The 27,101-nt window shown below is 52.6% G+C and overlaps 1 protein-coding gene across 1 annotated transcript in view; it reads right to left on the reverse strand.

Moving 5' to 3' along the window:
- HCN4 (hyperpolarization activated cyclic nucleotide gated potassium channel 4) overlaps nucleotides 1-27,101 on the reverse strand; it is a 100,665-nt gene that overhangs the window by 48,529 nt on the left and 25,035 nt on the right. The window contains exon 2 of the mRNA XM_050978428.1: nucleotides 22,409-22,832. Coding sequence (XP_050834385.1) covers nucleotides 22,409-22,832 — 424 coding nt within the window. The remainder of the gene's footprint in view (nucleotides 1-22,408; nucleotides 22,833-27,101) is intronic.

Genomic DNA, 27,101 nt, shown 5'->3' on the forward strand with positions numbered 1-27,101 from the left:
TGCTGAGGCTGGCTCTCATCTCTCAGGGCTCTTATCTGCATCTTTGGGAATTGTAGTCCTGAGAGGCTTGCAATGAATCACTGCTCGAAATAGGTCATGGGCTTTTTTGGAGGTTTAAGAATGACCACAGTCACCAGACAAAAGGTCTGCCTTGCTCAGGAGCTATACATAGATGTGCCCAGGGAAAGGAATAGTGGGATGCTGAGGGGAAAGGAGGCTTAAATCCCTGAGAAAGGGACAAGGCACACAGAACTAGGAAACCAGGAAACTGGGGCCTGCAGGCCTGGAAATGGCTCCAGAAGGGCACTGAGAGGGGCAGGGTGGTGCCAGAGTCTGTGCTGGCTCAGGGCAGGACTCTCCCTGGAACAGCAGCATGGGGGTGATGGATGCCTGAGCCAGGAGCTGCAGGTGAGGCTGCAGCCTCTGCCAGGAGGGCTCATTTGTGGTGTGAGCAAACCTGCCTGGGCTAAGTGGGAAATCAGCCTGGAATGCCCTGAGCTGCCAGGCCCACAGTCTGCAGGCAGCTGGCACGAGCAGCACAGAGCAAATACTGCTGCCAGCACTGCCCAGGCTGTGCCAGCCCACTGCCAGCCTTGCCTCCTGCTCAGCCTGTGTCAGCCCACTGCCAGCCTTGCCCCCTGCTCAGTCTGTGTCAGGACACTGCCAGCCTTGCCTCCTGCTCAGCCTGTGCCAGCACCCTGCCAGCCTTGCCTCCTGCTCAGCCTGTGCCAGCCCACTGCCAGCCTTGCGCCCTGCACAGCCTGTGTCAGCCCACTGCCAGCCTTGTGCCCTGCACAGCCTGTGTCAGCCCACTGCCAGCCTTGTGCCCTGCACAGCCTGTGCCAGCCCACTGCCAGCCTTGCCTCCTGCTCAGGCTGTGCCAGCCTCATCCCCTACTCAACCTGTGCCAGCCCACTGCCAGCCTTGCCCCCTGCTCAGCCTGTGCCAGCCCGCTGCCAGCCCTGCACCCTGCTCAACCTGTGCCAGCCTTGCCCCCCTGCTCAGCCTGTGCCAGCACCCAGGGCAGTGCCAGCCTTGCCCCCGGACCTGTTTCCAGAGGACACTGAGAAGCTAAGGAAGGGATCCCAGCCCTTTTCCTTCCATGCCATGGCTCTTTGGAAGCTGTCTGACTTCCCCAGAGACAGCTTCAGCACAGCCTGAAGGTCCCTGGGCAGGAGGCAGAAGTTAAACACCAGTAAATGAAATCAATTCTTGTTTCAGAGCCGTTGTCCTGGAGCTCATCTGACGCTCCCTGTGCAGCATCTGAGAGCAGATTCAAGGAACGTCTGCTGTGCCACAGGTGCCTCCCTGTCCCGATGCCAGAGCCTGACCTGGCAGCCAGGGACTCTCTGTATCCATAAACACAGCACCAGGACATGGCAGAAACACAATCACACCAAGAGAACAGACTCTCCAATGAGGAAGAGAATTGTCTTCTCAAAATTCTGACTGCTCACAGAACAGCTCTCATTCCCCATTTCCGAAAGAAATCACCAGCAACCTTTGTTTTCTTATTCCTTTCAGTCCCACCTGAATTTTTCATTTAAAATTCAGAACAGATGTTTTAAAATCCAAGCTTGATCCCTAGGGATCCATATGATTAACAGCTGAGATTGAATATGAACTCACTAGGTCCTGCCCTGGAACTGCAAACTTGCTAAAGAACCACAGAACTCCTGCAGTTTGCTCTTGATCAATTAACATTATTTCTTTGATGCCACCTGCATTTCAATCAAGACAGCACAGCACACACTTGTTATCCCTCTGCTAACCCAGTCTGGGGGTCTGTAGGAAAAGAAGGGAAGAAGAGAGCCAAAAATGCACTCCTCAAAAGGAGCATGTCCCAGTTTGGCTGTGAAAGGCTCTCTCTGCTGGGCATGGCAGGGGCAGCCTGGGCAGGTGAGGCCCTGGCACAGCCTGGCACAGCCCTTGGGTTATATTTGAGTATTTGCTGTCCCAGAGCAGGACCTGGGGCTGCTCCAGCCTGGCACAGCCTGCCAGGATGCTCCGTGCTCCGCAGGGACGCTGAGCGCTCCCACCTAACTCAATCCTGAGCTTTAATTCCATTACAGCCACAGCAACCAGGCACAACTTCCAGCCTGGGCTCCTGGGGGCTGTAACGTCCAGGGAGGAAGCTCCTGGCAGGTCTGGAGCTGGGAATGTTTCCTGTGGCATGGGGCAGAGTGTGGGCACAGCTCAGGGTATCATTATCCCCACTAGTAATGAAGGGATGGGATTATTTTTGGGCTCAGCTGGGGCTTGGCTCTCTCTCCAGGCAGCAGTGACAGAACCAGAGGACACAGCCTCAAGCTGCACCAAGGGAAATTCAGGTTGGATATAATGGAAACAGGTTTTCATGGAAAGAGAGATAAAGTTCTGGACTGGCTGCCCAGGGAGGTGTGGAGTCCCCATCCCTGGGTGTGTTTAACACAGCCTGGATGTGGCACTGGGTGCCAGGGTTTAGGTGCTGGGGCTGGGCTGGACCTGATGATCTTTAAGGTCTCTTCCAACCCGGCCATTCTGTGAATTCTGTGAAAGTTTCTTTGTTACAAGGCAATACAGAACTTTCTAACCCAATGAATAGATGCCAAAGGTGTATTTTGCTTTTCTAACCCATCACCTTTACTCCTTTCTGCTGCACTGTGGATGTTTTTACCCAACAAGCTTCTGTCTCACATGCACACAAATGTTTCTGTTATAACTTCTAAACTCTCAGTTTATTCCATACAACCCCACCCCTGCATTAGAAACCCTTCACCATTTATCAGTGCAGTTTCTCACTTATTTAAAGCATTTTCTTACTTAAACTACAGAAACAGAAGTTTATGATTTTCCAGCTTTATGTCTGTGTATTGTATTTTTACATCAGCCCAAGCTTCTCCCAAGGCTGTAATCAAACCCTCCAGTGTCTGTGGAAGTTTCTGGTGTTCTGATTCCCACACAGGGGAGCAGAGGATGCTCAGCCCCAGGGCCTGGCTGGCACAGGGCTGAGCCCTGCCCTGCAAAGGGATCCATTCTGGGCATTCTTTGCTTCTCCTGCATTTCAGAGAGGGGAAGAAGGGACTGGGGCACCTCCCACCCCAGGGACAGAACCCTTGGCTGCAGCCCTGGAGGGGTTGAGAAGAGCTGTGCCAGGCTGTGGGCACAGGGAGCACAAACTCCAATGGCTTTGTTTCTCAGTGCTGGGTTTTTCCTGTGACCAGAGTGAGAACACACAGCAAGGGTTGGATCATCTCTGGGGGACTCAGCAGTGACAATGGCCCTGCCCAGACTGACACAAAGGTGTTTTAATGCAGTGTCACAGATGGCCCAAGACGAGTGACAGGGACACAAACGTCCTCCCACTCTGCTGGGACAACAACAGCAATGTCACCTTTTCCTGCTGCACCTGAGAGGGGACAAATCCCACAGGAACAGCACTGGGGAGGTGAATCCCGAGGAGCTGCAGCTCCCATAACCTTGGGATGCACACCCAAGGCTGCTCCAGTCCCAGCAGGGGAGAAAAGGGGGAAGTGCTGGGTGAATTCTTCATTTCCTTGAAGAATCTAGGCCAGGGAAAACTGGTTTTAACTAAGAAGCAGCCCAGATGATATTTGTGAAAGTCTGAGGGATTAATTCCTGCTGCGGTTGTATACAGATTTCATAGATTCTTGAAAAATGTACTGAGGCAGAACAAAGACATTGAAAAGCAGTATTTAAACTCTACCTAAAATATTCTAACTCCTGCATTAATACATGCTGGGCAGGAAGAGAGTCCCCAAAGGCTGCCATTTTAATTAGAAATCCAACAGGAAATGCTGCCTGATGACAGCTATCAGGGCAGGAATCCCAGGAGCCACAGCCAGGGAGGAGGAGGAGGAGGAGGAGGAGCTCTGCACAGCTCTCTGAGGGGTGTAGGACACCAGGATCCCAGCAAACCCAGAAACAGCAAAAACAGCTGGGCAGGGGCTTGGAGGTGCAGGAAAATTCAGGGGTTAGAAACCCCTATAAACCATCCCTGTGTCTGTGGGAGGAGCTCCCAGGAACCCCCAAAGTGCCCTTGGAAGGGGTTCCCTGTGGGAGCAGCTCCCAGGAACCCCAAAGTGGAGCCTTGGAAGGGGTTCCCTGTGGGAGGAGCTCCCAGAATCCCCAAAGTGCCCTTGGAAGGGGTTCCCTGTGGGAGGAGCTCCCAGGAACCCCAAAGTGGAGCCTTGGAAGGGGTTCCCTGTGGGAGGAGCTCCCAGGAACCCCAAAGTGCCCTTGGAAGGGGTTCCCTGTGGGAGGAGCTCCCAGGAACCCCAAAGTGGAGCCTTGGAAGGGGTTCCCATGGCTCAGTAGCTGCTGTCTCAAGGAGCATTTCCTGGACTGCTTTTGGAATTTGCTGCCTTTTCTGTTCCATTGGCTGCCCCTATCTTTGCTGAATATAGCAGGAAAAATTAATACAGAACTCATCTTTTTCTAGCTGACTTATTACTTTGCAAGGTTTTCTTTTTCTTTTTATCTCTTCCCTTTAAAGGAAAGAATGCCAAGCTCTTCCTTTCTTCCAGGTTATTCTCATCAGGTTTCTCTGAATTCACTTTACTCTCTGGTGTAGAAGTAGCCCAAGTAACTAAAATTGGGATATTTTTAGACTCAGGTAACCTACAATGGCCATTTATATTATTTTTAGTGCCTGTCTCCACCCTGTGCTCCCTCAATCCCTGTTCTCTTTTCATCCCCTCCAGCAGAGGAGCAGAAGGGAAAAAGTTCTAGAGAAGCAGCTTCTATAGAGAAGCTCCACTACAAAACACAAATGGAGCTGCTTTGTGTACTCACTTGTGTTTACTCTGCCTGGTTCTTGTTCAGTCAAAGGAAACTCAGTCCTGGGGGAATTCAAAACCTGCTCACTGCACCTGTCCTGCCTTGACCCCATGGTCTGGATCATTCTCCAGTCCAAGCTGATTTAATGGCACCTCATTGCTGTGAACCCCCAGGCCAGCAGCAGGGAAATTTGCCCTCATCAAAAAAAAGCAAAACTGATGGTAGCAGTACTGAGAAATGACTTGGGGGGGATGAAGTGCCCAAGGATGGCAGCACTGATCATTCCTTACAGCCCCCAGCAGCTGCCACGGCCCAGCCTCCCCCCTCAGCACCTCTGGGGGTCACTCACTGACATTCTGGGGTGGGTCCAGCTCTGAGCCTTGCAGAGGGGGCTCCAGGGGCTGCACCTCACCTGCCCTGGAACGCAGGGGAGGGCTGCACCGAGCCCTGAGGGTGTGGAAAACACCCTGCTCCACCCTGGCACTGCCTGGAGCACTGGCTGAAACCAGCAGTGCATTTGGGGGAGCCCAGGAAACCACTGCTGGCTGCAGCACTGGCTCACAGCAGCAGCAGCAGTGGATCTGGGAGGGCTCAGGGTCACAGCAGCAGCAGCAGTGGATCTGGGAGGGCTCAGGGTCACAGCAGCAGCAGCAGGGGATCTGGGAGGGCTCGGGGTCACAGCAGCAGCAGCAGTGGATCTGGGAGGGCTCAGGGTCACAGCAGCAGCAGCAGTGGATCTGGGAGGGCTCAGGGTCACAGCAGCAGCAGCAGTGGATCTGGGAGGGCTCAGGGTCACAGCAGCAGCAGCAGGGGATCTGGGAGGGCTCAGGGTCACAGCAGCAGCAGCAGTGGATCTGGGAGGGCTCAGGGTCACAGCAGCAGCAGCAGTGGATCTGGGAGGGCTCAGGGTCACAGCAGCAGCAGCAGTGGATCTGGGAGGGCTCAGGGTCCCAAGGAATCCCTGCTGGTCACCCCAGTGCTGAACTCTCCAGAGCTGTGCTGAGGACAGCACCCAGCCCATTCCCTGGGGAAGTGCAGGTGTCCTGCCCGTGGCAGGGGGTGGAACTGGAGGATCTTTAAGGGCCTGTCCTACGCAAGGGTTCTGTGATTCTGTCATTCCATGAAGGCTGCTCCATGTCTGGGATTGTACTGACACAGTGCAGGTCCCACAGAAGCTGGGATTTCAGGAGAGCTTCAGACCTACAGCAAGAACTGAGAAAAGCTGACATTGCCTTTTCTCCCCCAAAATAATCCTGCCAACTGCAGCAGGGCTGTGTCTGTGCCCTTGAGAGCAAGCCCTGCTGCAAGAGGGATGGAGAAGGCACCAGTGCAGTGCTCCAGTGCTTTGCATTTCTATACTGGGTGTCTTTTCCAAGGGGAGTTATAATTCAGTGTCAGATGGTTACGAATGAAGCTGGATCCCTGACCCCAGAAAACTTTGGCAGGGCAAGAAATGGGAGCAGCTTCTCCCTATGGGATCAGGAGGGAAGCAGCAGGGCACCTCTTAGGCAACGTTAAGGGAAAGCTTTGGCACTCAGTGATTTCTTGTTGCAAATAACACCACAAGCTCTTCTTTGCACTTAAGGTGCTCTCCCCTCCACAAATGGAACCAGGATTAAGCTGCACATGAGAAGTTCTGCCAAAGCAACATGGGGTGAGCAAGTTGGGCTCTTCCAAAAGCCAGAAGTTCGGGGTTTCTCAGCAGCCTGTGAAGGCTCTGAACATCAAAAAAACCAAGGTGCAACTGAGCATGGGATGAGGCAAATGCAGGGCACTAAACTTGACCTCTTCAGATTTCCAAGCCTGGATGGGAGACCCCAGGTGTGAGTCTGCCCTGACAGTTTAGGGCTCAGAACCCTCAGATCCCAGATCTGTGTCCTATAGCCTGGAAACCTCACAGAATGTAAGAGTTTGTGTCCTTCCACTAAACCTGCATTCACAGCACCAACACATTCCAGAGTTCAGTTTCCATGGTGGTGAGACCTAGGAATTCTAGAAGTTTCTCTGTGTGACCACTCAGACCTGCAGACTTCCTGCAGTGAATTTGCTAGGAAGCACATGGAGGCCAAGGGCAGCAAACAAAATAATCTGAGAGATGAAATTGCACAGCCCCAGTGGGAAGACCAAAAACGGAGTCAGGAACAGGTGTCTGATATCCCATTTCTCAGTCTGGATCTCCCTAGACCACCAGGAACCTCAGGCTCTGGAAGGACTGGAGTGTTCAAATGTTTAATGAGTGACTGGTGTTTGAAGCTGAGACAAGAGATGATCTGAACATCTCTAACACAGAGACAAGAGATGATCTGAACATCAGGATTTCATTATGGACTCCAGCTGTGCTCCAGATATCGTGGAAGATATTGTGAACTTTCACAAGACAAAGAATTTGGTGATTGTCTCTTCTTCAGATCTGCTGGGTGATGAAAGGGAGGTGAGGAGGGAAGTGTTGAGGAACATGAGGGATGAGGTGAAGGGGCTGGAGCAGAATGCATTAGGATGCAATCAGAGAAAACCCTAAACTGAACCTCAAGGGGAAAGAAAACTGACTGGAAGGGTCTTTGCCCTATCCCTGGAAGGGCCCAAGGCCAGGCTGGACAGGGCTTGGAGCAGCCTGGAAAATGGAGGATGTCCCTGCCCATGGCAGGAGGTGGAATGAGATGAGCTTTAAGGTCCCAAACCAGCCTGGAATTCCATGATTCCATGACCAGCAGCATCACCTTGCTAAAGGAAAAGCAGGAGCCCACAGGAATCAAAGATGATGGGGAGCACAGGAGGCTCCTGTGGGCAGCTGTGCCTGCACCTGGATCTGCCCAAGCCAGCACATCCTGGCTGTGACTCAGTGCAGCCAAGGTGACCTGGCAAAGTCCCCAAGGGAAGGCCAGCAGGGCTGTGCTGAGGGGTCAGCCCCAAACCCCCCACGGGCAGGATGTCCTGCTCTCAGCAGGATCTCCAGGAAGCAGCAGGATCTCTCCTGGCCATCCCAGGGAGCGCTGGCCATGGCCCTGCTGTGAGAGCTGAACCCAGCACAGCTGGCTCCCAGTGCAGCCAGCTGGACCCAGGGCAGGGCACAGGAGGCTCCAAGGACTGGGACACTGCTGTCCTAGCAGGGTCACCTCACAGGCAGCCACCTGGGCTGCCATATTCCCAGGGTTCCACCCCCAATCAGGCACCACCCACCCTCATGGGGCTGTCCCAGGCTCTTCCCTACTCGTTCCTGGCCCCATGTCCTGTCACTTCTGTGCTGCCAGTACTGGCATCTGAAGCTGGCAGCTGCCTCCCATCCATCAGCACATCCCCTGCTCCGTGCCAACTGTCAATTAAGCTGGCACAGGGGTGCAGCCTTCCCACCTTCCTGGCTCCACAGAGCACGGAAGCAGCAGCCTCGGGCAAGGGGCTGGCTGCTGGCTGGGAGGCACAGGGAGCTGTGCACCAGCTGCACACCAGAGCTGACGGCAGCAGGGAGAAGCACCTCTGTGGGGTGTTGCTGTCCAGCTCTCCTGCTGAGGAAATGCCTTGGCTGGGGTAAAATATTCCCCAACCTTTGGAGCTTGGGCTTTCCCCTTCAATCACTGTGGGAACAGCTTCTCCCCTCTTCCCAAAGAGCAGAGGGAGATCTGGGGTGGTACCCAACAGCTCACATCTCCCCAGGGAAGGAGGGAGCACGAGGGAGCACAGGCAGGCAAAATTTGTTCTCCAAATGACCAGAAAAATGGCTGGCTAATCAAAACAGGCACTGCCTCACTGATTGTAGCTCTGGCTCCTCTCCCCTCCCAATGCCCCATTAGCTGATCAGGGTCAACTGCTGGGCTCTGCAGCCCTTCCCCTGCGCCTGCAGAGTCTGCAGAGCTGGGAAGGGAAAGCAGGAGCAGCAGCACATCCTGGGGAACTGCTCCTCAGCTCCTCCAGTGCTGCCACCTGGGGAGCTCCTGGAGCCCGGGCTGTGCTGGCACCGGGAGCAGGAGGCTGGGCAGGGGGTGTGACCTGCTCAGGTGTGCGAGGTCTCTGCTCTGTGATGTCACTGGCACCCAAAGGGACAGAGATCAGCCCGGTTTTCTGCAGTACTGGGGAAGCTCCAAGAGCAGCAGGGATCCCTGGGCCTGGCTGTGCAGCTGCACAGGGGCTGGGAGCAGGGTCCAGCAGCAGATGGGAGCTGCTGCCAGCAGCTGCAGGTCCCCAGCCAGCACTCTGTGCAGCATGGCCAGGCTGAAGGCTGCAGATAAGGGGGGAGTGCTCTGAGATAAGGCTCCTTCCAAAGGCTCCTGGAAGAGTTTGCTGTGTGCTGTGGCTCGGGGAGGGGAGGAGGGAGAGGCTAAAAGCCAGAGGAACATGTTCCAGCCTGGCTCCACACCTCACTGCCTGCATTCCCAGCACTCCCAGCCAGCCGGGATGGAACTGAAGGGTTTTTTCTATCTTCCCAAAGTAGGCTGTGCTCTTCCTTCCCTGCCAGCTGCTCAAATGACCTTGAAGATGAAAAGGAGAGGGGCAAAAAATCTGTGTATGAGGAGCAGCATCCCCGTGTGCTTGTACCTCATGTCCAGCAGTGTTACTGCCATGGGACATGAGAGGAGATCCAGGGAAGATCCTCAAATTCCCTGCAGTGTAGCTGCACTCTTCCACCACACCATGGGGTGAACTGCTCCATGGACAGCCCAAAAATGTGATAAATATAGCAATATTTATTGGAATATCTGACAACAGCTCCTGAAGATCAAACAATCCCATGCCAGGACAGACAAGGGGATGCCACAGGCCTTGCCCAGCTCTCCCTCCTCCTGCCTCTTCACAGGAGCCCCTCCATCCTGCTGCCCTCCCCTCCTGCTTCTCTTTCCCATTCCAGAGCTGGACTGGGGCTGCCTTATGCTCAACACAAAATACCAATGTGTCTTTCAAGTCTGAAGGGAAGAGAGCTTAAATGGAAATTCTTATCTGTCCTTCCCACCAGCCTGAAGTGATTTATCAGCTGAAGAGGCTCCTGGTGGGATGTCTGTGACAGCTGGCAGAGAACAGACCTGGCAGGGAGCTGAGAGTGCAGAGGAACAAGGCTCAGCCCCATTCCTGTGGAACACTGAAGAAGGAATGACCGCCCTGGATCATGGATTTTTTACTTGAATCATGAGTTTTTCTCCTCTCTCCAAAGCTCTTCCTGTGCATTCAAGAGTAGATGGGAAGGAGAGGAAGGTGCTGCCTCCACTTTGCACCTCCCATGGATGCTCCAGCAGAGGGCAGAGACAGGAGGAGATCCAGGGAGAGGCTCATGACACCCAGAGCTCAGCAGTGCCTTAATTTACTCCAAACCACTAGAGGAACATCCCCTCCAGCTGGGCCCAGGGCCTGACAGAAGCCTCTGGACTTTGGCTACCCCAAGTTTGTGTAATTAACTGCACAATTCCAGCCTAATTCCCTGCAGCCTCAGCAAGAGGCACACAGTTGGGATAAAGTGTGATTAGTGGCTGTTTGGGTGATGCACACTGGAGAGGAGGAGGCTAATCAGCCCAATTCCAGGGACAGCCTCTCCAAACTGGGCTGCACTGAGCAAATCAAGAGGAATTAACACCCGGCACTTTGCTGGGTGAAAAAAAATATATAAATGAAGAAAAAACAAACACAGCTGCTGCGTCTTAACTGCTCTCCACCCTCTCCAGGGACTTGAGGAAAAGCAGGCCTGTCAGCTCCTTTAAGGACATTATTCTCAGTTTCTCTCCTGTGTTTACAAGGAAGCAGTGCTGCTGCTTGTTGGAGTGCTTGTCAGGGCCAGCACAGAGAGAGGCTCTCCCAGAGTTCCCCCTCTGGAGCTGCTCCATGCTGTAGCAGAGCTCAGGTGATCCCAGGAAAGGGATCCAGTCCTGCACCCAGGCTCTGCTCTCTTCAGCCATCTCCAGCTCCTGACTTACCCCTTACCTCAAGACCTGCCCTCTGCTCCGAGTCCATTTACACACACACAGACCCTGACTGCTTCTTGATGACCCATCCTGGCTGGATCAAAGCTCAGAAACACCCTGCCCAAATTTCTGCCTCTCTCCAAAGGCCCAGGAGCTGGACACCCAGAGAAACCATGATCCCACCCTCCCTCTGCTCGTGTCCCAAGCCCACTGGATACATCCAGACTGATGGGAATGTCCCACCCAGGGATGGGCTCTGTTCCTACTGAGGAGTGAACAGTGTGCCCAGCCTGGGGACAGGACCTGCCCAAGAGCACCCTGCAGAGAGGTGTGTTGGTGTCACAGAGTGCCTGGTGGCTCCTTGGGGGGTGAATGAGCTGCAGCTGATACCTGTGAGATGCCTTCATTGCATGGCAGGGGACACTGTGGCACTCCAGGCCTGTGGCTCAGCCCATGCCCAGAAGGGAGCCAGGAGAATCCTGGTGTTGCTGTTTTCAGATCACATCTTTCACTTTCTCTTTCCAGCTGTCACCAAAGGCAGAATGTTCCCCTTGATGAGGCCTTCCCTCATTCCTGGCTTCTCCCTCATAAATACTGGATGAGCAAATGGCAGAGACACCATCAGCAGCAGCTCAGCAGGGACAGGACTCTGCACATGTCACTGACACTCCCTGAGTGTGCTGCCACCATGCCAGCAGTGCCAGGGCTTGGACAGGGGGTATGTCCATGAGAAGCAGGGCAGTCACCATGGCCATGCCCATGAGAAGCAGGGCAGTCACCATGGCCATGCCCATCAAAGCAGGGCAGTCACCATGGCCATGCCCAACAAAGCAGGGCAGTCACCATGGCCATGCCCATGAGAAGCAGGGCAGTCACCATGGCCATGCCCATCAAAGCAGGGCAGTCACCATGGCCATGCCCATGAGAAGCAGGGCAGTCACCATGGCCATGCCCATCAAAGCAGGGCTGTCACCTGCTCTCTCCAGTTCCATGGCACAGTCTTGTTGTGGAGCTTCTGCACAAGCATCACCCAGCTCTGCCAGCTGGACCTTCTGGCTTGGGAAGGGGACACTGGTACATTCCTCTGGCTGCCCTGGGTGACTCAAGACCCTGGCAAGGGGCTCAGAGACCTTGGCATGGAGTCAAAGACACCTCTGCCTTTGATTTTAGCCCATGGAAACAATTACCAACTTTGTGTGAAGATTTACAGACCACAAGAGTTTGAGTAGAATGACAGTGAATTTGTCACAGAGTGAAAAAGTAGAATTTTGGGGTTTTTAGAATGGGGCTCAAGAGGCAAGATGGAGGAATCTGGGCATGTCCTGTCCTTCTTCTTAGCCTCTATCTTCTGTGTGATGGTGACATTTTTGGATTGGTTTAGAGACAGACTGTCTAACATAGGTGATAGGTATTGAAAATGATTGTAAACAAAGTACAGGTATTTCTTAGTACAAAAAGTTAACACCACCCCAAGGGCAGGGACTGTGCCACAACCCAACCTGCTGGACAGATCTCAGCAGATTTCTTTCTTTCTCAGAAAAATAATGTAATAGATAAGAAAAAAATAAACAATCTTGAAAAACAGAACCAACCAATCTCAACTTCTTTGGTCAGGGGGCTGGGGAAAAAGACTTTCTAATACCTCGGGGTCATCTCAGCCACAGAAACCTGAGACCAAAATATTCCTGCCCAGGTGGGAGCAGAGAGGGTGAGAGGCACTGGCATAACAGAGAGCAGGGCCATGCACAGAAAAACTGGGGAGAAGATCAGCACCATCAGAATCCTTCCCAGGTGAAGTGGTGCTTGGATGAAATTAATGAAAAAGTGCTTGTATTGAAGTTCTAAATGCATTTCCAAGTCCTTTTCCAAGAAGGAAAACGATTCCATGCACTGCAAAGAGATTTCAGAAATGTTTTCCATTCTAATGTGACTCTGGGAATGTGGAAATTGCCTCACTCTTTCCTTGTCTAGTCCTTGGGGTATTCCTGCTTAAGCAAAAGTGGGGGAGGGAGGAGTTACAGCAGAAAATGAAGCTTAAAAATATTCCTCCTTGTGAGAGAAGCAAGAATAAAAATGTCATCTCTTAGCCCTGAAAAAGTTACCCCATTGATTTCTGCTTCATAAAAATGAGGTTAAGTTGAATGCATTAAGCTGGCAAACTGGATAATTGCATGTCCTGAAACTGTCTTCCAAACAGCTCTTTTCACAGCAGGGCTCAGAAAATAACTTCATCAATGAGGGTGCTGCCCATTAAACCCTCACACACCTCTCTGGGCCTGCCTCTTGTCCTTCCCAAGAAAGATTTCTCCTTCCTTCACTTCAGATTGCTGTTTTCTTCCATTGCCACATTTCTGGCAAGGAGAAAAGTGGGTCAAAACCAAAGCTGAGCTCAGGGCTGGGGTCTTCCAGCTCTGCACTCCACACACACACACACAGAGCCTGGAAGTGTGGCTGGAGTGGAAGGAGAGCTGCTCAGAGGCAAAGCTTGGCCTCTGAGGGGTTTGGCGCCCTGTGGAAGAGCAGCCCTTCCCTTGCAGTGGGAGGGCAGGAGGAGCCCAGACCCTTCAGTGGGGCTGGCACTGCCCTGAGCTGTGGCTGTTGAGACACTTGTAACAAAGAGAAGAACACCATGTCTTTAAGAAGGCTTCTCTCTTTTTTGTTTTTTATACCCTCTCACAAAGTTTATACCTGTTCATTGGCCACAATAAATCAACATCATGTTCACTGGGGCAGGGTGGTCTCTACCACTGTCTTCCTCCAAAATCTAACTGCTGGCCCTTGGTTTATCTCTTCTTCTCCTCCATTTCCACACCAGTGGTCTTGTCAGAACTCCTTGCAGGGATAAAAGCAACTCTTATCAGCTTCTCTTCAACTCACTCTGACCCCCAGACCAGCTGTGAGCCCTTTCCACACTGAGCCCCTGCCCTGTGCTCACAGCACAGGAGGATGTGGGGAGAGGAAGGAACTGACTTCAACCTCTCCTGGCAGAAAGCAGCTCCCCACTGCCATGCTGCTCAAAATCCCCTTCTCCTCCACCAGCCAGCTTGATTTTTGGCCGTGGTGCTACATGGGCCGAGCTCCTGCCTCATTGACACAACTCCCAGACCTGGCACGTTCCTCTCCAGCCCTGCCTTGCTGAACACAGCCAGGGAGGCAGGGAAATGCTGCTCTCTCTGGCTGTCTCATTAAAGTTTCCCACTTGCTTTGAATGCAATCAATAACGCCTTCCTGGAAGAGGCTTTGAAGAGGAGCCATTAATTTGCACCCACTTGCCAGGGCTAATGTGCCTTAGACAAACGGGCCTCCAAGTCTGGGCTGAGCCTGGCAAAGCACGACTCTGAGGGACAAAAGCAGACCTGGCACTGGATCAGGAGCCCAAGTGGTGACAGGTTCAGAAGCTGCCTCAGCTGTCCCCAGCACCAGCACTGTCTGTGTGGATATCACATATGATGTGCTGGCAGCAGGCTGTGAGGGCTGGGGGCACAGACACACCCTGGAGTGCTCAGTTCCTGCTCCAGGGAGGGTGCAGCCCTTCCAGAGCCCTTCACAGTGCTCCTTCCATGGAGCACAGCCGTTCTGAGGTGAAATCTGTGCTCCCACACCTCTCAGGGAATGGGCACTGCCCTTGCTGCTTCCTGAGCTCACAGCATTGCGAAGTGATTCAGAAGTTCCCTTTAGAACACAGGGCTGTCAGCCACCTGTCCCTGTTACAAAAGCTGCTGCCCTCTGCTCAGCCCTGCAGGGCTGTTACCAGCTCTGGCCTCCTCAGGACAAGAGGGACACAGAGCTCCAGAGGCTGCAGGGATGAGGAAAGGCCTGGAGCACCTCCCTGCTGAGGAGAGGCTCAGGGGGCTGGTCAGCCTGGAGAGGAGCCCCAGCTGAGAGGGGCCCTCAGCCCTGGGTGTCCCTGGGTATCCCTGGGTGTCCTTGGGTCTCCCTGGGTGTCCTTGGGTCTCCCTGGGTGTCACTGGATGTCCCTGGGTGTCCCTGGGTATCCCTGGATGTCTCTGGGTATCCCTGGGTGTCACTGGGTATCCCTGGAGGTCCTTGGGTGTCACTGGATGTCCCTGGATGTCACTGGGTATCCCCGGATGTCTCTGGATGTCCCTGGGTGTCCCTGGGTGCAGGAAGGGGCAGAGCAGGGCCCAGGCTCTGCTCCAAGCCCAGCAATGGCCCCAGACCATGAGCAGGGACTGAGCCCAGGAGCTGCCCCTGCCCAGGAGGCAGAACTGCTGCCCTGGGCAGTGCCCAGCCCTGAGCAGAGCCCAGAGAGGCTGTGGGGTTTCCAGAGGATATTCCAGAGCCCCTCAGACACAATCCTGTGCCTGGGTGCTGCTTTCCAGGCTGACCTCCTGTGTGACTCAGGGGTAGGTGACAGCTCCTCAGCTGTGCCCTGTGTGCCAGCCCCAGGGCAGGCTGGGCCCAGGCTCCTGCAGGGCTGCAGCTGGAACAAGCCCCATCAGTAAATCTCCATCAAACCCTGGGAAGTGCCAGTGGCAGGAGGAGCCCTGGTGCCAGGCTGCAGCACATCCCTCTGTTATTGTAACACAGCAGCGCTAATGAAGCCTCCAAACACAATGGCCCAAGGCAAATGCCAGGCAGCTGGCACCATGTGGGCACAGAGCTGAGGCAGCTGGTGCTGGCAGGGCACAGGGGACATGAACTCTCTGAGAGACAGCAAACCTACAGAGGCCAGAGCCCCAGCTCTGCCAGGGATTACGGACCATCAGGAGAGCAGCCTGTGGCTTTAGGAACCTGCACACCCCCACCCAGCAGGACAGGCCAGACTGAGGGACCCTGGGACACCTGACAGAGCCTGGCCACAGCAGCACCCTGTCACTGCCCTGCTCACCCCTGTCACTGGGGACTGCCCTGCAGGAGGGAGGGTTTAACTCCACTGTGGCTGCCCAGGGCAGTGCCCAGCTGCATCTGCCACATGGGCACCTCTGTGCTGAGAACACACCAGGGCAAACCATCCCTGAGACAGCAAATGGCTTCCACTGCCACAGCCTGGCTCTGAGCTCCTGGCCTGCTGGTGGCTCTGGGCCCTGATCCCACTGCAGGTATCCTACAGACAGACAGACACTGTGCCCTAATCCAAACCCCAGAGCAGGTATCCTACAGACAGACAGACAGACAGACAGACACTGTGTGCCCTAATCCCAAACCCCAGAGCAGGTATCCTACAGACAGACAGACACTGTGCCCCAATCCAAACCCCAGAGCAGGCATCCTACAGACAGACAGACAGACAGACACTGTGTGCCCTAATCCAAACCCCAGAGCAGGTATCCTACAGACAGACAGACAGACAGACAGACAGACAGACAGACAGACAGACAGACACTCTGTGCTCTAATTCCCAAACCCCAGAGCAGGTATCCTACAGACAGACAGACACTGTGTGCCCTAATCCAAACCCCAGAGCAGGCATCCTACAGACAGACAGACAGACAGACAGACAGACAGACAGACAGACACTGTGTGCCCTAATCCCAAACCCCAGAGCAGGTATCCTACAGACAGACAGACACTGTGTGCCCTAATCCAAACCCCAGAGCAGGTATCCTACAGACAGACAGACAGACAGACAGACAGACAGACACTGTGTGCCCTAATTCCAAACCCCAGAGCAGGTATCCTACAGACAGACAGACACTGTGCCCTAATCCAAACCCCAGAGCAGGTATCCTACAGACAGACCGACAGACAGACAGACAGACAGACAGACAGACAGACAGACACTGTGCCCTAATCCCAAACCCCAGAGCAGGCATCCCCTGCTCACACCCTGCTGTTGACATAGGACACATTAAGCACTGCCAGGAGGTGACTGTAGAAAAAAGAAAAGCTTTTTCCTTTTCATGGCAAACTCCATGGCTGCACAGCTATTCAAATATTTGCCTGGCTCCTTATAATTCATTAGAAGCCATTTTTGATGATATTCTCTTTGAAACTGTATTCCCAGTGCCCAGGTGGGGAGCTGAATTTCCATGAGAGCAGCAGAACTTTCTGCCAAAGAACAACTCCATAAAAACTTTTCTGGGTGTTTTTCTCCTGGCACAGGGCAGGGGATGGGCACTGGGGATGCCCATGGGCAGGAGAGGGAAAATTCAGTGTACAGGAATAAAGAACATCCATGTCCTTGTGCTGTCTGCTGTCCCTCCACAAGGATGCTGTGCTGCACAAGTGACACCAGTTCCATGTGAGAGGCTGTGGTACAATAATGAAAACCCTCTGACTGATATTCCAGCAAGAGGGTTTTGCCATTCCTTTCAAGGCAGCCAGGATTTTCTCTGAGAGGAAAAGAGGTCTCAAATTTGGGGTCACTTTGTGCAGTGAGAATGAAAATTCCAGTATCTTGCATTATGGTTTTAATAAGCTTCTGAAAGCAAATGAAAGAGCAGTGCTTAATAAGGCTTCAGAAATGAGGGAATGCAAATGAGGGAAGAAGCCCAGCCCCCAGTCCCCCTCCTGGCCACACTCCTGGTGTTTGTTGAGTCTCATTTTACCCAAGCCTGGCCAGAGGTTTTGATGAGTTGCTCTCCTGGGCCTGCCTTGCTGATAAATGGGACAGAATTGCAAATCCTGCTGAGAAAGGATCTGCCCAGCCCCTTGGAGCTGCCTGTGCCACAGGACCCTGCTGTGCTGGGAACAGTCACTCTGCCCAGCTCCTCCCCTCTCCACTTAAAGATTTGGCTAAAGATCCCATCCCACTCCCCTGTGTGGGAATCAGAACACCAGAAACTTCCACAGACACTGAAGGGTTTGATTTGCAGCCTTGGGAGAAGCTTGGGTTGAAATGTAAAAATACAATTCACAGACATAAAACAGGAAAATCATAAACTTCTGTTTCTATAGTTGTAAGAAAATGCTTTAAGTAAGTGAGAAACTGCACTGATAAATGAAGGGTGAAGGGTTTCTAATGCAGGGGTGGGGTTGTATGGAATAAACTGATGTGGGAAATGGATTTGTAGAGAATTCTCCCAGCCTGACAGAAGGCTCACATATCTGTGTGCAAACCTTGAGCTAAGAAATGCTGACTGAGAAATGCCATGGAACAGGACAGACATTGCTGGGAGAGAAATGGAACCAGAAACAACTTTCAAATGATGGCCTTGAAAAAAGTAAGACCAGACACTCTGGAGAAACAGAACTATGAGAGGTGAATTTTAGGTGATTGGCTTGAAGGCATTTCCAGCTGCTAGGCCAAGAAATGCTTATAATGCAATTAGGAAAGAGCTGGCCTCTGATTGTGATGGTGTGATTATAACATCTGGATTGTCTCACCCTTCTCATGAGACTGAAAATGGAATAAAAGTTTTTCAAACACCTCTCAGCTGCCCCATCTCTGGGTCAGAAAAGGGCTGAATCCAACAAATTAGTGCCCCACATGAGGATCAAAACAACCTTCAGAGTTTAGAAGTTATAAGAGAAGCATTTGTGTTCATGTGAGACAGAAACCTACTGGGTAAAAACATCCACAGTGCAGCAGAAGGGAGTAAAGGTGATAGGTTAGAAAAGCAAAATACACCTTGTGGCATCTATTCATTGGGTTAGAAAGTTCTGTATTGCCTTGTAACAAAGAACTTGTGACTCTTTTGAGCTGTGGCTGGCTGCTTGCTCCTTTAAAATCTCACAGCCTCTGAGACTGATGTTTATCTGAGCAATAAATAGTTCTTAGCCCCAAAGTAGTCCCATCCCTTCATTATTAGGGGTGACAATGATACCCCAGGCCTCCAGCCACATTATTGTAATTGCATTTAGGAAAGGCTACAGATGGGTCAGGCCAAACAAAGGGAATTAGCAAATCAAGGAGAATCACTTGGGAGCCATATTCTCCTGGCCTCTGGAAGCTCTTTCCTTGTCCTGCCACACAGGCCCTCCAGCTTTGGGTCCATTTTCTAAACAGCTGAAGCTTCTGAAAAGTGACACCATCTTTCAGAGGGTCTGATCTGTGCCCAGCTGTTACTGGGAAGTGTCACTGGGACCTGAGAGGAGGAATTCCCTCCCTCCTAAAGCTTCTCTGTAATATAGAAACTCGAGGGAAGAAAAGGACAGCACTCAGGCAAGTTTGCAAGGTTTCAATAACATAATAGCCTGAAAATCATCAAATTGTCCTTTGCTTCAGGTTTCAGCTGCAGAAACCAAAAGATGTATTTTTCTTCCTGAAAAAAAACTGTAAAATCCTTACTTATGATAGTATTATCATTGTGATATATATCAAACCCAGACAGTTCCTTTCCTTCCCATCACAGTCCCTCCCACAGAGTCTGCAATCAAAACATTTTGGTTAGCTTGGCCTACGTGCTATTTGGAAACAGATTTATAGGAGCAGGATTGTGCTGTTGTTCCAATGGATGTTCAGAAGTCCAAATAGTTTGATGTTAAATACAGATTACTGCACCCCAGCACCAGCACAGGGCAGGTGCTGTGCATACAACAGGGAAAGCTCAGAACATCAAGGGGGTTTTGACTCCCAATCTGACCTGGATGGTTCATCCTGACTGAATCCATGGGTTCCATGGTGTTTCTGCTGTTTTGCTGTCTGTAGGATGTTCATGTGTGGATCTCCTTTCCCTGGACACTCTCAGCTCAGCAGTGGGGAGACCCAGCTCCCTAACCCAGGGACAGTGGGACAGTGGGACAGTGGGACAGCTGACCCTGGGACCATGTGCTGCAGGTCCAGGAACCACTGACCACGCTGGGTACCCCAAAGAAAGGCTGAGATAACAAGAGTTTCTCTGGGGAGGACAAGGCCTGGCTGGAGCAGCCCTGTTTGCTCTCACCTGGGGAACTCCAGGGAACACCACTGGGGCTGGTGATACAGATGTGAGGCAAACCAGAGCCCAGGCAGTGTGAGTGCAGCTGCCTACACTGCAATCAAGCTCCCAACTGCAGGGGAGACACGACAGACACTTCAAAAAGACTCTATTTATACTCTGCCCTTCTGGTAAATTCATTCGTGGGACCACTCATGCAAAATGCATCATGCAAATGAAACTGCTACATTTGGAATTAAGCTTATTTTCATACTCCAGTGAACACGAGTGCCTTAAATTGTTTTTCTTGCCTTTTGCGTTCCTTTTCTCTTCAGGTTGTTTGCCCAGCTGTCTCCCCAGAGCAGCTCTCTGGGATCTGGGGAGGATGGCAGAGGCTGCTGGGACTTGCAGCCCCAGCTCTGGAGCCCACAGACTCCTGAGCAGCGCTGATGTGGAACTGATGAGTGCCTGGCTGCTTTACAGCACTGCAGCCCTGGAGAAGGCTGCTCCTGCTCACTGCAGCCTCGGAGATAAATTCATGCAGAGCATGGACAATTGCAGGGGAATGAAGGGAGAGGCTGCTGGCAGCTTGGGAAGTGCCCCCTGATCCCTGCCCTCACTCCAGCAAGACAAGGAGCTGAGTGAGGAGGGCACTGTGTGTGCTGGGCCCCTGCCTCCACGGGAAGGGACTGGCCCAGCACTGTGCAGTGAGGGGGTGCTCTGCCCTCACACAATGCCATCCCTCTCTGGCCATGCTCCTCTGCCCTGCCCATGCTCCCCTAGGGCACACACTCCTCTGCAGAGGCCCAGCACACCCTGCTCACATCTCCTCACAGCTCATCTGCTCACTGCCAGCTGATGAGGCATGGAGTTGGAGGGGGGGACCACAGAGACCAGACCTGCAGCACCCCTCTCCCAAGTCCTCCTCCTTCTTTAGCTGTGCACAGCAACCTCCTGCACACTCACAGTAAGTCTGGTCCAGCACTGCTCTGTCCTGGCACTCCCAGATCAGCAGTGATGAGTGCAGGGAGGAAAGATGAATGTGGCCTTTCAGACAGGGATCATCTGTAGGCACTTCAGAGGAAGAGAGCTGCCAGCGTGGCTGCAGGAGCACAACTCCCACGCAAGGATGAAGCAGCACTCCCCCTCCCTGCCTCCCCTCTGTTCTGTGGCAGGCACTGCACCAATGGCAGGGATCACCCCTCCCTGGTGTGGCAGCTGGAGAAGATTCCAGGGTCAAAGTCTCTCCAGGAACTGCAGCCTGGGCCGAGCCCAGTTTGACACAGTCCGTGGTGTTTGCTGTTAGGGCTCTGCAGCACACACAGAGTCTGCATTGCAGTCCCAAACTGCAACCAGCAGCAGCCGTGCCCTGCCCTGGCAGCACTGCCCCACCCTGGGGAGCCTGTGCCCCAGAGGGCACCCAGCTGTGCTGTGCCAGGGCCCAGGACAGCAGCTTGGGAACAGCATCCCTGGAATGGCACTGGAGACAGAAGCTGGGAATGGCTGCTCAGTCAAGCTACAAGAAGTGAGAGAGGGAAAAACACTGATCTGCTTCTGTCTTGTCATTTTCAAAACAAATTCAGTACAAAACAGCAAATATACTTCAGTCCTCTCCAAGCACCTCCTGGAAGGGAAGTCAAGGAGCAGAGGGAAGTGAGCAGGAAGCTGGGCACTGCTGTGGGTGCCTGTCAATCTGTGGAGAGCCTGAGCTACCACCTCGCCTTTGCTGAGCTGCTTGGATTAGAGGAGAGGGAAGCAAAGCAACCACGGGACAGGCCAGCACTCCTGGGGAGATGTCAGTGCCTGCTCAGCCCCTGACTCACTGAGTCACCCCAGAAGGACAGCTGTGCTTTGTTCATCTCTCCGTGCACTCCTGCCTGCACCAAGGAGTGAATGCATATAAATTATAAATCTGAGGGCTGGGGCTGCCTCTCCCCAGCACCTGCCCAGTGTCATCCCAGAGCTCAACGAGGCTCTGCTCTGCTCTAAGTGAAGCCCTCACAAATGGTAACACCACAAGGATGAAGCCTGAGATTTGTGAAGCATGCCCCAGTGATCTCTCTCCCTGTGAGTGTGGGCTGCTTGGAGGAGGGAAAGGCTCAGCTCTATCATGAATTACTGTTGTGACAGCTCGCTGCAATCGAGCCATGACTTGCATGGCTGCTTCTCCTTCACATTCCCAGGAGCATGCCCTGCATTAGATCATGCTCTCCAGCAGGCTCTGCTCCAAAGCACAACACAAAGTATGGGGACAAAGATGAAATAGCCCTGACCAGCTTTCCTTGTCCTGAAAACATGCTCCTGACATGTGGAGAGAGATGCAGGGAGCTTTCCCTCTGCTTTGGAGAGCACGGAGACAGGAGAAAAACAACTGATTTTCAAGCTACTTGCAAGGTTGTAGCTTCACCCACATTATTCCTGATAACTCACCCTGCATCCTGGAATTCCCCATGGGAGCAACACAGGGTCCTGGGCTTGTGGGGATCTTGCTTTTCAACAGACCTTTGTCTGCTCCTTCTTCCTTTTTCCCTTAGCACAGTGTCAGAGAATATATAGAAAGCAAGAGGGTTCCAACATATGCCCATGCTTATCTCTTCACTCAAGAGATAAGCACAGAGAAGCAGCAGATGGCAAACAGATGCCACAGGTTCTGCAAATCAGCTGTCTCCAGCCCTTTCCTCAGAGCTGTTCCTGGACCTTTGGGGGCTCTGAGAGGGCAAGCCCTTGCTGTCTGGCTGATTGCTCTGCTCACCAGCTACACAATTCCTGCAAGGGCCCTACCTGTGCCCACCCTCCTGCCAGCCCACGCAGCATCTCCACAGATCACACGGATGCCGATCCCAGAGCCCACAACCTGCAGAATTCCCTCAGGAACCCGCTCCACTAAAGCATCAGAATGTGACACAAGGGGCAGGAAGGAGAAGGGGCATTACAGGAAAGCAGCAGTGGGAGAGCAGAGCTGGCAGGCAGAGCCCGGGGCTGTCTCACCTCCTCCCACTGGTGGATGTAGCGGATGAGGCGGGAGAGGCGCAGCAGGCGCAGCAGGCTCAGGATCTTGGTGAAGCGCACGATGCGCAGGGCCCGCGCCGTCTTGTACACCTCGGAGTCAATGCGCGTCTCCACGATCAGGAAGATGTAGTCCACGGGGATGGAAGAGATAAAATCCACCACAAACCAGCTCTTCAGGTACTTCATCTTGATCCTCTGCGGGTCCAGGATGATCTCGGTGTTGTCCTCCACCACGATGCCTGTCCGGAAGTTGAGGACAAGGTCGATGAGGAAGAACGTGTCCGAGACCACGTTGAAGACAATCCACGGGGTGGTGTTTTCATCCTTGAAGAAAGTGATGCCCACAGGGATGATGATCAGGTTCCCTACCATCAGCAGCAGCATGGTCAGATCCCAGTAAAACCTGGACAGCAAGACAGAGACATGTGAGATCAGGCACAGAGCAGGAGCTGGGGGAGCCCGGGTCAGCTGCACTGATGAACTCATCCATCTCTGCTGTCAGTCATCCCCTGGGCTCTGCTGCTGCGCCCGAGCATGCACACTGCACAAGCTGCTAATTGACTAATTAATATCAGAGGAACACTCCTGCTCTGCCTTCGAGGGCTCACAAAGGAGCTAAGCCAGAGCTGGGCATGCCTGCTTGAGCACCTTTCTGGGACCTGGGAGCTGCCTGGAGAGAGACTGAAAAACCTGTGTGTAAGGAGAGAAGGAGGGCTGGGGAGGCCTCAGAGTCTGTGTGTCAATAAAGCCATGTGGGGTTAAATCACCAGGCTGTGCTCCTGCTGGCTGATCCTGCTTTAGAAGCAGCCAGCACTGACAGCTCTGGGATCAGGATGGAACTGGAGCCTGTGCTCTCATCTGCAGCCTTCAGTTCAGATTCCTGCCGAGCTGGACTCCAGGAGTGTAGCCCACGCTCTACAGGCTCCTGTGTTGTACAGAACAATCAATAAAGCCTGGAGTCACATGCCTGGAGATACCCATTCTATTCCTAAGGACAGTAACACCAGCATTTAACTCCTGTTCCATGAAGCACAGTCTCCAGGAAGCTTATCTTCACTCCAGTGGTAGCTCAGTGTTATCCAGAGGCCCTTCCTGTACCACTCAGTTTTGAAGGCACACACAGTGTGAGCAGAACCCCTAATTTATATGATTGAGATTTTTTAAAGACTTCCCACAGATGCACAATGAGACAATGTGGTCCCAACTCCCCCAGAGTGAGGACTGAAACCCTTCCCAGTGTCAGAGCTTGCTGAGGAGCCTCACTACCCAGCACAGTGGTGCTCCAGTGCTCTCCTCATGTGTCACAGGTAGATGCTGATGCACTTCCAGCAGCCCCACATTGAGCACTATGGATCAGCTACTGTAATACCATTGGTTATTAATACAATATTAGTTACAGCTACCCTAGTATCATTAGTTATCAATACAATAATCACCCCTTTGTCACAGGAGATGAGCAATCACCTCAACAGCAGTGAGAGCATCAGTGTGACCCTGCACTGACACTGATTTAGCAGAGGGAAGTGCTGGGTTGCTGAAGGGTGTGCACATGCTGCTCCTCTGTCTAACCCTCTACAGCCAAAATCCATGGAATGTTTCAGGAGAGCTGGACTTGTTTAAAGGCCTTCAAGCTCTACTTTGGTTAGGGGCTGTTTGGCTGGAACCTGGACCAGGCTGAGCTGCTGCAGAACAGGATTTTCAGAGCAAGGCAACTGCATGGTTTGTTAAACTCTCAGCAGGGAAACCAAAAGGGCAGAATATACCTTAAAAGCCTTCTCTGTCTAGAGTCTCTCTCCCTGGTAAGAACACTTTAAAGCACCTAAAAGCATCTTTAAGATTCCAGCCCTTGCCCACGTTCAGGCAGGGTCAGCAGCCAGCAGCACCCCAGCAATTCTCACAATCATTCAGCAGAGGCTGATGGGAACTGATTTTAGAATAAGCAAAGTTATTCACTAACGAGCTTTCTAAAAACGACCTCTGCTCTCTCCTCCTGGCTCTCAAGGTGCCAGCAATCCCCCCCTCAGTCTGCAGGTACAGGGCTGCTGGCAGCACTCAGCAGTGGGATTTGTCCATCTGCCTCCAAGAGCAAGGCTGTGGCACCCAGCAATATGCATTAATATAAATCCGTGCTGTGAGCTTCCTTAATAAGGACCTGAGATGATGCTGCAGCTTTCCCAGGCAATTAATCTGGATAATCACACAATAGCAGGAAGTCTGGAAGCAGTGTGTGCATTATTACTGAAAATAAATAACCTCCCAGCCATCCTTCACTTCCCTTAGGGAATACACAAGGAGATAGGCCCAAAGAAAATGAGTTTTCCCAAGTTTCAAATTAATGGCATGAGCCTGGCACGGCCAGGTTTGCAGTGTTGGCAAGGTAAATGCCTTTCTTCTGAGATCTTTGCATTTTTGTGCCTCTTTTTTAGGCTGGGTAGTGATTTCTACACTTGGGGGCATGGCCAGCAGTGGCAGGATGGCTCCCACACACACAAGGCCAGTGAAATGCTTGCCCCTGACTGCAGCACCCCCTGCTAGCCCAGCCTCTCCCTGCCCAGTGTGCTCAGCTGTCCTGCATCCTCACTTGCAGCAGTTCCTGAGCTCCTGCAGCTCCTCCCTCCCAGCCTGCTGCTCCTGAGCTGCCCTGCAGCAGCAGGGTGTGCAGTGTGGGCAGGGCAGTCAGTGCTGAGCCCCACTGGCACATGTCCCTCACAGCACAGCTCTCCTCAGGGCTGCACTGCTGACTCCACATTATTGCCATGGCCCCTCAGCTCTGACCTTTAAAGCCACCACTTAAAACCAGGGAAGGGAAACTCCTGTACCCAGTGATGCCTTTAATAAAGGTGTCAGGCAGGAGCCAACCTTGGGGCCCTATGAAGGAGGCAGAAAAAGCTGGAACACACCAAGAACTCAGCCTGCACACCAACTCCAGCACCTGCGTTTCCAACGTGAACTGCCTGGGAGTTAAAATTCCCCTGTTAAGATTTGCAGAGCTCCTGCATATTTCCATTTCACCCACATAGGATCTGCTCAGGGTGCCATCAGTGCATTTAGACTTAATTAGACTCTCTGGGCCCGCAACACCTCAGAGGTCTGATACCATCCAAGTGTCATTTTGCATTTGCTCCCAGGAACATCTTTCCCCTCCCTGTAAATTACTGGCCACAATGACTAAGGGTGCATGTGATGTATGTAAGGGCAAGCACCAGCTATTAATAACCCATGTTTTCTGGATTTCTGTTGTTCCTTTCACCCAGGGATTCCACGGAGCTGACAGTGATAAAATTGGCTCCGCTGCACCCAGAAGAGGCAGAGTTATTATCCCTGCCTTGCACACAGAGGAGCCACATGGCAAAGTGAAGAGTGTGGGGTCTGTCTGTGGAGGCTGAGGCTAAGCAAGGGTTAGGACCTGGATCTGATTTTTGAGCCTAAGCAGATCTGAAGCCATTGGTATGGCTTGCAAAAGAGCCTAACAGAGATGCATCTCTGGGATGTCTGATATCCTGTCTTCTCACTTCTCTTCCTGTTTCCAAAAGCCTACATAAAAAATTAATAAATATGAATGTATTGTTTTATTGCAGTTGACTCAGTGCAACTGAACAGCTCAGAGCACAGGGAACAGGCAGCACTATATAAACCAGATGTCTTGTTCAAACACCCTTGGTTTTTATACTCCATCCTACTCTCTGCACACTCCTTGGATCTGAAAATCACATTTTAACATGCACCACTACCTCAGATCTCTTAATTCCTGATGTATTATTTAAACAGAATGTATCTGAGAATTATTGTGGCACAGACACTTCAGGAATGTGCTCTCCTTAAGCACTGCTGTGTCACTCAGCTGATGTGACAGCCTGTACACTCTGTAGGTATTGGTCTGTGGGTTTGGAATGCTGGACCATCTTTCCGCTCTGCCTAGAGCACACTAGCAGGCTGGGAATATTGCTTTTGGAAGTAATTTTTTACAAATAAATGAAATTTCCTTTTTTATTCCATGGTGCAGCGTGGGCAATTCTCGAGCATGAGCTCAGGAAGTGAGGAATTGGAGAGAAAGAAGTGAATCCCAGAGGTGAGAGGCTCAGCAGCATCACTGGGTCATAACAGCACTGAAACCCTGTGCATTTGTGGCTTCTGAACTGTTCTGGCTCCAAAGTGCTTGCACAGTCCAGAGAAAATGGGCTTGAGTGGCCTCACCTCTAAATTAACAAAGCTTTTTGGGGTTTTCAGCTCCTACTGAAGGGCAGCCAGCTCTGGGCTGAAGCACAAATAACAACGCACCTGCCTGGCAGTGCCAGGGGCCGGGAGATTCTCCCCAGAAGTGGAACTGAGCTCCCAGCCCGTGGCCAGCCCTGCTGACCTCCCAAGAACAGCTCTTTAATGAGCTCAGCTTGTTCAAACCAAGCCCAAAGCCAAGCCCAGCTCTGTCCCAAGGCTCGGTGCTGACTCCAGAAAGAGAGTGCCACCTACTGAGCCCCTCCCGGAATCTCCATCCCCGGCCTGCTGGGGAGCAAGTGCTCCTAAATCCCTTCTGAGCTGCTGGAAACCTTCTCTGGGGGTGGCAGCTGCCTTTCCTGGCTCTGGAATACACGCTGCATCAGGAGGCCTGGCAGGAAAAAGGTCGTGCTGCAGCTCCCAGGAGTGCTCTGGGGCTGGAAACAGAAATCACCTTCTG

The sequence above is a fragment of the Serinus canaria genome, chromosome 10 (assembly GCF_022539315.1).
Source record: "Serinus canaria isolate serCan28SL12 chromosome 10, serCan2020, whole genome shotgun sequence".
Lineage (NCBI taxonomy): Eukaryota > Metazoa > Chordata > Aves > Passeriformes > Fringillidae > Serinus > Serinus canaria.